General features: G+C 58.7%; 1 protein-coding gene across 1 annotated transcript; it reads left to right on the top strand.

The window, feature by feature from the left end:
- The first annotated feature begins 203 nt into the window (after positions 1–203).
- SIK1 (salt inducible kinase 1) lies at positions 204–9,132 on the top strand. The gene is made up of 13 exons (XM_007451133.1): positions 204–359; positions 841–957; positions 3,543–3,606; positions 3,757–3,918; positions 4,056–4,180; positions 4,276–4,399; positions 5,074–5,297; positions 5,540–5,689; positions 6,117–6,239; positions 6,359–6,575; positions 7,077–7,352; positions 8,043–8,274; positions 8,748–9,132. Exons 1-13 carry the CDS (start codon positions 204–206, stop codon positions 9,130–9,132), a joined length of 2,355 nt encoding a protein of 784 aa, XP_007451195.1.
- The last annotated feature ends 401 nt before the right edge of the window (positions 9,133–9,533 follow it).

The raw sequence follows: 9,533 nt of genomic DNA, 5'->3' as shown, positions 1-9,533 counted from the left end.
GAGCCGAGCCGAGCGCGGGCGGCGGGCGTGGGAGCGGGGCGCACGCCCCAAGGGGCTCCCGGAATCCGGGGTCGCTGTGGAGCCGGTCGCCGGCGGGGGCGGGTGGCAGCGGGTCCGCGCGCCCGGCGGGCCGGGGGCCCTGGGCTCCGGCCGGCCGGCGCCGAGCTGAGCGCGCCCCCCACCCGCAGGTGCGGCCCGGAGCCATGGTGATCATGTCGGAGTTGAGCGCGGCCCCCGCGGGCTCGGGCCAGGGACAGCAGAAACCTCTCCGGGTGGGCTTTTACGACATCGAGCGGACCCTGGGCAAGGGCAATTTCGCGGTGGTGAAGCTGGCCCGGCATCGAGTTACCAAAACGCAGGTGCGTGGGGCGGCGGGACCACGGGCTGGACCCTCCGGGGGTGCACCCTCTGCGGGTGGACACCCCCCGTCCCCGGAGCAGGGGAAGCTGGTGGAATCCCTGCTTGTGGGGTCCTTCGTCCTAATGTCTAAACGCTGACAGTTTTTAGTTTGGAAAAGGAAAAAAATGCTTTATATTATGATTATGCATAATTTGTACAAATATTGGGGGACAGCAAGGAGGATAATGAGCAAATAACCTAGGAGCGCAGCTGGAGCCCTGAAAAGTGAGCCTGCAGAGACTTAGGACATTTATTGATCTTTGGCTTTTTAAGTAATATTAATGGTTCCTTCCGTTATTTTCCTCCCTAACTTTTTGTGACCTTTGGGGACAGAAAGTGTTTTAGAAATTAATCTACAGAAAATGAAATGTGTAAATTAGCTTAAATGAGAGGGTTTTTCTTTTTCAAACAAAATATCCTTTATCTATTAAAAATCTGTAGGTTGCAATAAAAATAATCGACAAGACACGATTAGATTCAAGCAATTTAGAAAAAATATACCGTGAAGTTCAGATCATGAAGCTTCTGAATCATCCTCATATCATAAAGCTTTATCAGGTAAGGACTCAAGTTTGCTTTCCACTGTTACTTCTGGCAAAGTGTATCATTTTTAAAATTTTCAACAACTTAAGTCTCTGAAGGTTGCCCCTCTTTGTGGGTGTTTGTAGGAGTCAGGGGGTTGATTGTATAAGGTGAACAGATTGACTTCTGTAAGCTGTGCAGTTATTCTTTTGCTCTTGGATCATAATTCAGATTTGCTTCATGAAAGTTTTGTTTGGTAGTGTTACTCATTCCAGTTTTGAATGCGTGGAGGTCGGTTGTTAAATTTACTATGAAAACAACTAGATCTCTGCACTGCCGCAAGTCAACCATTTAGTGTGAAGGGACGAATCTGAGTGAAACTAGACTCTTCTGCCTTTGCAGATAATTATTAATCTTTAAAACCAGCTGCCCTTACCAGTTTTCGTAAACTTATCTGCGCAAAGGCTGCAGTGAGCATTTGTCTATCCCGTTTCAACCCTTCCATCAAAAACGGAGAGATGAGGTGCCTTTGCTGCGTCAGAGCAAAAGGAACTTGCCATCTAATCTGCTTTAAGAACGTGCCTCACCCTGTACGTCTGTTGGTTTGCTTTTTGTGTTCTTCCTTGAAACTAATAAATTGTATCTTTGGAAACTAAGTGCTGATTTAATTAGGACAGCAAAGGAATTTCTTACTTAGCCAGGTGCTTCTGCAAAATGAACTCGGATCTACTTGCAGAAGGATAAGTTCTTTGCAAATGTTTGATATCACTCCCAGTTGTGTTAGGTATAAGTTCCTTTTGACGATTCTCACGAAACCCTGTGGATCCGAGATGAATATGGGACGGTGTGGGGATGTGTGTGTGCCCTTGGCAAGGTGAAGCTGTACAGTGTGGCAGGGGAGAGGACTGAGGTTGAAATGCCCCCCCGGGGAGGCTGCGCCCTGGGTTACGGTGAAGGATGAGGTGGAGTCATGGGGCTCGTGTTCCTCTAATGACAGTTTACTCAGCATTGTTTAGTGCCGAGATCGAGTCACGTGCACTCCAGTTCGTGTTTTGTTTCTGTTGTCATTTTTGAGTCAGGCCGAGATAAGATGTTTCCTCCATGGTCACTGATGTCAGTGCCTGAGCAATGTGCCCAGCCTGTTTCCACAGGAGTGGGCTGAAGCCTGTCTGTCTTTGACTTTGACAAGTGGGATGAGCCAGAGCTTTCCTCATCTTCCTGTCCTCCGCTGACCCTGTGCGGGAGGAGCCCAGTGAGCCAGACGGTAGAGGTCTTTTCTGGGGGTGAATTTTCTCATCATTCCATGAGCTGCTTTAACTGTTTGGAGACAGGGTTCAGTGGGTAGCAGCGATTGTTATGGCTCTGGTTTTGACAGTAGTGTCTAATTTTCTTCCCCTGGCCCCGTCCCCAGAACCTCCGTGAGACGCTTCAGCTTTTTACTCGAGGTTTTTTTTTTAAAACTTCAAACACGTTGACTCGTACTTCTTCCTCCGTCTCTTTTTTAAATTGAGGAAAGGGGTAGACTTACAGCATGTCACTACCACACACGTCCAGGGCAAGGGTAGTTACAAGTGTAGCGAAACTGCATTGTGTTGGCTTTTCTTGTTAGATTTGTGGCTCAAGGCAGTTGTCTTTAAAGTGCCTTTTTAAGGGAATAACTATATTTTGAACCCTGAAGAGATCTTTTTCTGTAAAGATGTATTCTCTCTGTCTCCCTCTGAAATATTTTAAAATACACAGACATGAGTTTGTTTTACTCCTTTCAGTACCAAAGATTTGAATTTGACCTCCTTTCTTAATTAGTTATGTTTTAAAACCTTAAAAGTTTTTTTCAATGTGAAATAAAATTCTCGATCAGTAAACGAACCTCTAAGGTGTGTTTGACATTGGCTCTTGCTATTGACACACACGCCCAGGAGTTTGCTGTACGGAGAGGAGTCCTTTGTAGCTTACCTGGCAAAGCTGGCCTCTCACAGCCTACTGTATCAGGTCAGTAACGCAAGTGGGGCGGGGAATTTGTTATCTATTATTCAGCTCGTGCCGGCCCTGGCTTGGATAATCTGTTGCCTGCTAGGCTTCTAGAAGAAAGGCCTCACAGAACTCTCGCCATCTCTTTTACTGCCGGGGCCTGCAGAGCCTTCACTTTGGGTGAGGCAAAGTGAGTTAAAAATACCATAGAGGACAGTTCCAATACAAGTAGATATTTTTGGGAAGCAGAGGTGCATCAGGATGGATAGGGTAGTGAGGAACTCACCTCTGATTTTCAAAAAACTTTTTCCTTTTTTTGTTACATCTTTATTGGAGTATAATTGCTTTACAATGGTGTGTTAGTTTCTGCTTCATAACAATGTGAATCAGTTATACATATACCTATGTTCCCATATCTCTTCCCTCTTGCGTCTCCCTCCCTCCCACCCTCCCTATCCCACCCCAAAAACCTTTTTCTGAATAGGGATCCCCTTTGTCTCTTTATTGCGGAAGAGTTTCTTTTCTTTCCTTTTTAAAAATAACGAACATGCTCATTCTGGAGAAGTTAAAAATTTACTGGGGTTCAAGTAGGTTATTTATACCGTTGGTATGTTCCCTTTATGTGGTTAAACGTAAGGTCTTTATTTCTTTAGGTTATGGAAACAAAGGATATGCTTTACATTGTCACCGAATTCGCAAAAAATGGAGAAATGTTTGGTAAGCCATGCTGATTCTTGGTATCTGTTGGAAAGAAATGTCCTGATCGCCCCTCCAGTGTTTGGGTCTCCCCAGAATCCTTTCGTTGTGCCCTAGGCGGCGGCCGGACCTTTGGATTTGGGGCTACAGCTTCCTTTTGTCCGTCCTCAGATTACTTGACCTCCACCGGGCACCTGAGCGAGAGTGAAGCCCGCAAGAAGTTCTGGCAGATTCTGTCAGCTGTGGAATACTGCCACAGCCATAACATCGTCCACCGGGACCTCAAGACCGAGAACCTGTTGCTGGACGGCAACATGGACATCAAGCTGGCAGGTGAGGGGCCCAGGAGCGCGCCCAGCAGGAGGGAGGTGCATGCTGGCGAGGGGCCCCGGGCCGTGTTGCACGAGCCTTCGAAACTGCGGCCCTGCCATTTGCGCCGCAGCTTCATTGCCTGTTTCCTTGTCTCTCAGATTTCGGGTTTGGGAATTTCTATAAGCCAGGAGAGCCTCTGTCCACGTGGTGTGGGAGCCCCCCGTACGCAGCCCCGGAGGTCTTCGAGGGGAAGGAGTACGAAGGCCCCCAGCTGGACATCTGGGTAGGAGCCGCTGGTGCAGTGCCTGGGGGGTGCGGGTACTCGGGGGGGCGCCGGTGCCGGGGCACGGGCGCTGACTCAAGTCTGGTCCTCCTCAGAGCCTGGGCGTCGTGCTGTACGTCCTCGTCTGCGGGTCTCTTCCCTTCGACGGGCCTAGCCTGCCGGCCTTGCGGCAGCGGGTGCTGGAGGGCCGGTTCCGCATCCCCTTCTTTATGTCTCGAGGTAGGTGAGTGCCCGGCCTCCTGTGGGCGGGTGCGGCCACCAGCCTGCTGCCCGAGCTCTTGGGTAACCAGGATGAGACTTTGCGGGGATGAGGAGGAACTTATTTCCTGAAATGCCTGCTTGACCGTCTTCTGAGTCTGCCATCGGGCCTGGGAGCCAGTCCCATGTCACTGTGGGGTGTTTACTAGATGCCTGCGAGAGAATCCCGACCCACTGGCTGCTTTTCCCGTGCCCGGCTTATAGGGCCGGCTGATGCCTTATGCAGGCTGCTCCGAAGCCGGCTGGGGGCCCAGCGACAGCACTCGGGGTGCTGGCCCCGTCCCCTGAGTCTCACCCCTCCCACACTGTGCTTTTCTCTTCCACTTTGGAAGGTGTTGGACAGCTGCTTCCTCACATGCTTGGTCACAGCAGGGTGGGGGAGTCTAGGTGGGACTTGGTCTGGTGGACGTTAGGACCACATTCCCCAGGGACCTGATCCCTCCACCCGTGGCCCTCCTTGGCGGCAGGTCTGTGACACCCAGGCCACCGCTCCCGGCCTCCGTGTTCTTTGGGATGGTCACTTGTCTGCTCGCCACGTGCAGAGGAGCCATGTCCCCTGCAGGGACCCAGGTGGGTGCTGGGCACACGCGTGCAGGAGGCCCTTGTGGGCTCAGTGCGCCTCCCTTGCCCCCCAGACTGCGAGACGCTGATCCGCCGCATGCTGGCAGTGGACCCCACCAAGCGCATCACCATCAGCCAGATCTGGCAGCACAGGTGGATGCAGGCCGACCCCGCCCTGCGGCAGCCGACCTGCCCCGTCTTCTCCTTGCTCGGCTACGCCTCCAGCCTGGGCAGCTATGACGAGCAGGCGCTGGGCATCATGCAGACGCTGGGCGTGGACCGGCAGAGGACCGTGGAGGTGCGCCGCCAGCCTGGCCTGCCGTGGGGAGGGTGCGCCTTCCCGGTCGGGGGCGGGGCGGGCCGCTGAACGGGGTAAGCAGGCGCTCGCCAGCCGGGTTAAAATGGGCGCGCGGCTGATCGGAGGGCAGCTCGCCCACGGGAAAGGGTATTCTCGGCCACCCCAGAATAGCGCAGGAGCAGGCTCTTCGGGAGCTCCCCCCCACCGCCGGCTGCGCTCTGACCCCGCTTCTCTGCCTGCAGTCGCTGCAGAACAGCAGCTACAACCACTTTGCTGCCATTTATTACCTCCTCCTCGAGCGGCTGAAGGAGCTCCGGCTCGCCCAGCCGCCAGCCCGCCCCGGCCACGCCTGGCAACAGAGGCCCCGGAGCTCGGACCTCAGCGGATTTGAGGTGAGGGGCAGCGCCTTCGATACCCAGCCCCGTGTCTCTGCCTTGGACTGTGTCCCCAAGTTAGGAATACCCTGCTTGGACATGCCTGGGAGGGCACGCGGGCTGAGCCCCCAGGTCACCTACCCCTCCCGTTAGGCACCTGGCAGGGGGTCCCGTGTGGTGAAGCGGTGGGGGGCGGGGTGCCAGCCGCTCTGCTGGGGGTCAGGTCCCGCCCGACCACCCCCTGTTCCTTCACAGCCCCTGGTGCCGCCACTCGGCCGGTGAGGCACTGGAGGGGGCTACACACGTGTCCTGAGCCCACAGCTGGCGGCTGACGCCTGTTAACTCAGTGGGAAGCCAGCCTGGTCTGTTCCGCGACGCTGTGTTGCTTGCGGTCATCCCCTGCCTCTGTCCCTCACGGCCTCTGTCCTCATCTGCTGGCCCCCAGGTGCCTCAGGAAGGCCCCCCCGGTGACGCTTTCCGCTCCGCCCTGCTCTGCACGCAGCCCCAGACCTTGGGGCAGTCCGTCCTGCAGGTTGAGCTGGACTGTGACCTCCACGGCTCACTGCAGGTATGCGAGCGCCTCGCAGGCGGTGTCCCGGGTGGGCCCGTCTGGTTCCCAGTGCTGGTGACGCCCTGGGCCGGGCCTCACGGAGCGCTGGGGTCACCGGCCTCCGTGTGTCCCCGCAGCCCTCGCTCTTCCCCGTGGACACCGGTTGCCACGGTGTGTGCCGGCGGCGCTCCGTCTCCCCCAGCAGCCTGCTGGACACGGCCATCAGCGAGGAGGCCAGGCGGGGCCCGGGCCTGGACGAGGAGCAGGTCGCACGGGGGCCCCCGCCTGGCAGCACCGGCCGGAGACACACGCTGGCCGAGGTCTCCACCTGCTTCTCCCCGCGCATCCCTCCGTGTAAGTGTCCCCGTGGGTCGGGGACGTGCCCGGCGGGTGGGCTGTGATGGGCAGCGTCTTCACGTTTGCCATTCCTGAATCGCCCGAGGCCACGTGGACCATACTTAGACCTCACCGGTGGCCCTCGAGTGGCAGGGACAGCGTGGGGTTTAGCTGCCCTCAGGGGCTAGCAGGGCAGGTCCTCGGCCCAAGCCCCTCTGTGTCCCGGGTCCAAGCGCCACCTGTTGGCTGTAGCCGCGCCCCCAGCCCCGTGGTGCTGGCCGTCGAGGCTCCCTGGACTCTGGGGGCATCTGGCCGTCGCAGGCTTCCTACCCGCAGAGTTGAGGCTAGGGGTGGGGAGGGCACAGCTGTCTGCCCCATCAGTGGGCCACAGGCCATCTGAGGGCCGGGGAGACGCCGCAGCAGGCGCGAAGCTCCGGGGCCAGAGCACCTGGACTTGCTGCGAAGGGCGTCGGGCGTCCCTGGGTGCGTCTGGCCTCAGCAGCGCCTGCTGCTCTGCAGGTATCGTTGTCTCACCCTCCACGGCCAGTCCTTCCGAAGGCACCAGCTCCGACAGCTGCCTGACCTCTGCGGGTGACGGCCTGGCTGGGCTCAGCGGACACCTGGTCGCTCAGGGGCTGCTGAGCGCCTGCTCCCCGCTCAGACTGGCCTCGCCACTCCTGGGGACCCAGTCCGCCACCCCTGTGCTGCAGGCGCAGGGGGCCCTGGGAGGAGCCGCCCTGCTCCCCGTCAGCTTCCAGGAGGGCCGGAGGGCATCAGACACCTCTCTCACTCAAGGTGACTTCCCCTTCCGCGCCCACTTCTGCCTTCCCTGGGAGACCCGTGTGCGCCCCGGGGGGCATCACTTTGTCCTTAACGGCAGGTGGCAAACCCCTCTTCTAGCTGGTTCTGGTGGAGCAGCTGTGCTCCCTGGGCAGGCCGAAGCTGCTGCCCGGCTTCTAGACGCCCTGGCTTCTAGGACGAGCTCACACGGCCTCTAGTAGCTGGTCCTAAGAGCCCAAGAGATGCTTGGATGGCGGGTATCAGCTCCTGACTTGGAGGAGGATGATCAGGGAGGCACCCGCCACGAAGGCAGCGCATACTTGGCGGCCGGGCTCTCCTGGCACTTCCCAGGGCTTGTGGGGCCCCAGCCCCCTCCCGAGGCCCCTGCACTGCTGGCGCCCTCCTTCCACGAAGGATCCACTGTCTGCCCAGACGTGTGCTTCTTAGGGCTGGACCTGCTGTCCCAAACCAAACCCCGAAAGAGACTGATGTCCCAGCCCCAGCAGAGGGGCTGTTGTGAAGTGATGGGGTGACAGGAGGGCCCCTTGACCCTGTAGGAAGGCGTGCGGGTCTCCTCATCCCACCACGTTAACGCCACTCGGCCCCGCATACTCCCCCGCTGTCTGGAAGCCCCAGCAAGCGATGGGCCGTCAGGCCAGGGCTGGTGGACGGGTCCGTATACCTGTTGACTTTGCCTGTCCCCAGGGCTGAAAGCCTTTCGGCAGCAGCTGAGGAAGAACGCGAGGACCAAAGGCTTTCTGGGGCTGAACAAGATCAAGGGGCTGGCTCGCCAGGTGTGCCAGCCCTCCTCCAGCCGGACCTCGAGGGGCGGCCTGAGCGCCTTCCAGCTGCCCGCACAGAGCCCGGGCCTGCACGGTGGCGGGGCTGGCGGCCGGGAGGGCAGGAGCCTGCTGGAGGAGGTGTTGCACCAGCAGAGGTAAGATGCCCGCGTGGCACTGGCGCCGGGGCCTGGGCAGGGCTCGTGTGGCTTGGGATTCTCTGAGCGGCCTTACCCCCTGAGCTCCCGCTTTTGCACGTAACCAGACAAGCGCCGCCCTGCCCAGGCTGGGGGAGATCTGTGCGGCTCCTTCCCAGTGGCTGGGGGGGCGGGGGTGGGGAGCATCGGCCCGCAGGGGGGGAGGGAGGGGGCGGCGGGTAAGAATGTCACGTCTGGTTGGCATCTCTGAGCTGCTACGAAAGCAAGACGGGGAATGAAATGCCAGGAATTGCTCAGGGGATGAGTCACGCCCAGAGTGGCGTGTTCCGAGCAGCTCCAGCCCGTACGTCCACGGGGCGGGCCCTCAGCCCTGGTGGGTGGAAACCCGATCGTGTGGGAGCCTGGCCGGGTGGCGGGGGCAGCCGCGCGCCGGCCGGCACTGACCTGCCTTCCCTGTCCCTCGGCCTGGCCAGGTTGCTCCAGTTACAGCACCACCCGGCGGCCCCACCCGGCTGCCAGCCGGCCGCCCAGCACCCCCCAGCCCCCCCGGTCCTCGCCCCCTGCGATGGCACCCTCCTCGTGTCGGGACTGCAGAAGGAGCTGGGGCTGGGGCCCGGCCTGCTGCTGCCGCCTCCCCTGCTACAGTCCGGGGGCTCCCCGGTGGCGTCGGCCGCCCAACTCCTGGACGCCCACCTGTGCATCAGCAGCTCCACGGCCCCCGGCCCTGCCGCCGTGGTCCCCCAGCCACGCTTCGCCACGCTGTCGCCGAGCCTGGAACCCGCGGGGCTGCCCCAGGGGGACTGTGAAATGGAGGACTTGACCTCGGGCCCGCCGGGCACCTTCGTCTTGGTGCAGTGAGGGGCCCGGCCGGGCTGTGACTTCCCGAAGCAATAATTTCAGAGTATGTGAAGACGTCTCAAAGCCAAGAACTTTCCAGCAGGAAAACAAGCAATACGTTTGGTGTTTTGGCTTTTTAGTTTATATTTTGTTTGATTTTCTTTCTTCCCTTGCACTGGGCAACTGTAACTCCGAGTAGGGACTGGAAACTTTTTGAAGAAAAATAATAATCCAGGGGCCTGTCATTGGGGCGGGTGGATGGGAAGCGGGAGGCGGGCAGCGGGTGGAGCTGGCAGCGCTGTGGTCAGGGTCACGGGGTGGGGGGGGGTGGGGAGGGGGTCGCCGACTGCCCCCAGGAAACCGTGGCGTGAGCCGTGCGTCCCCATTGCGTGTGTGTGCGCGTGCGTGTGTTAGTGGGTTTT

This window comes from Lipotes vexillifer, unplaced genomic scaffold (genome assembly GCF_000442215.2).
Source record: "Lipotes vexillifer unplaced genomic scaffold, Lipotes_vexillifer_v1.1 scaffold1761, whole genome shotgun sequence".
In the NCBI taxonomy this organism is placed as follows: Eukaryota; Metazoa; Chordata; class Mammalia; order Artiodactyla; family Lipotidae; genus Lipotes; species Lipotes vexillifer.
Note: the sequence above shows the minus strand (reverse complement) of the source record. Positions and strands in the feature narration are given on the sequence as shown.

What these genes read in the sequence shown, in the direction of transcription:
- SIK1 (XM_007451133.1), top strand. Translation starts at nt 204, where the DNA reads ATGGTGATCATGTCGGAGTTGAGCGCGGCCCCCGCGGGCTCGGGCCAG. An exon ending in ATATCATAAAGCTTTATCAG is followed by an intron (nt 958 to 3,542) that starts GTAAGGACTCAA and finishes TTATTTCTTTAG; the next exon opens with GTTATGGAAACAAAGGATAT. An exon ending in ACCTCCACGGCTCACTGCAG is followed by an intron (nt 6,240 to 6,358) that starts GTATGCGAGCGC and finishes GTGTCCCCGCAG; the next exon opens with CCCTCGCTCTTCCCCGTGGA.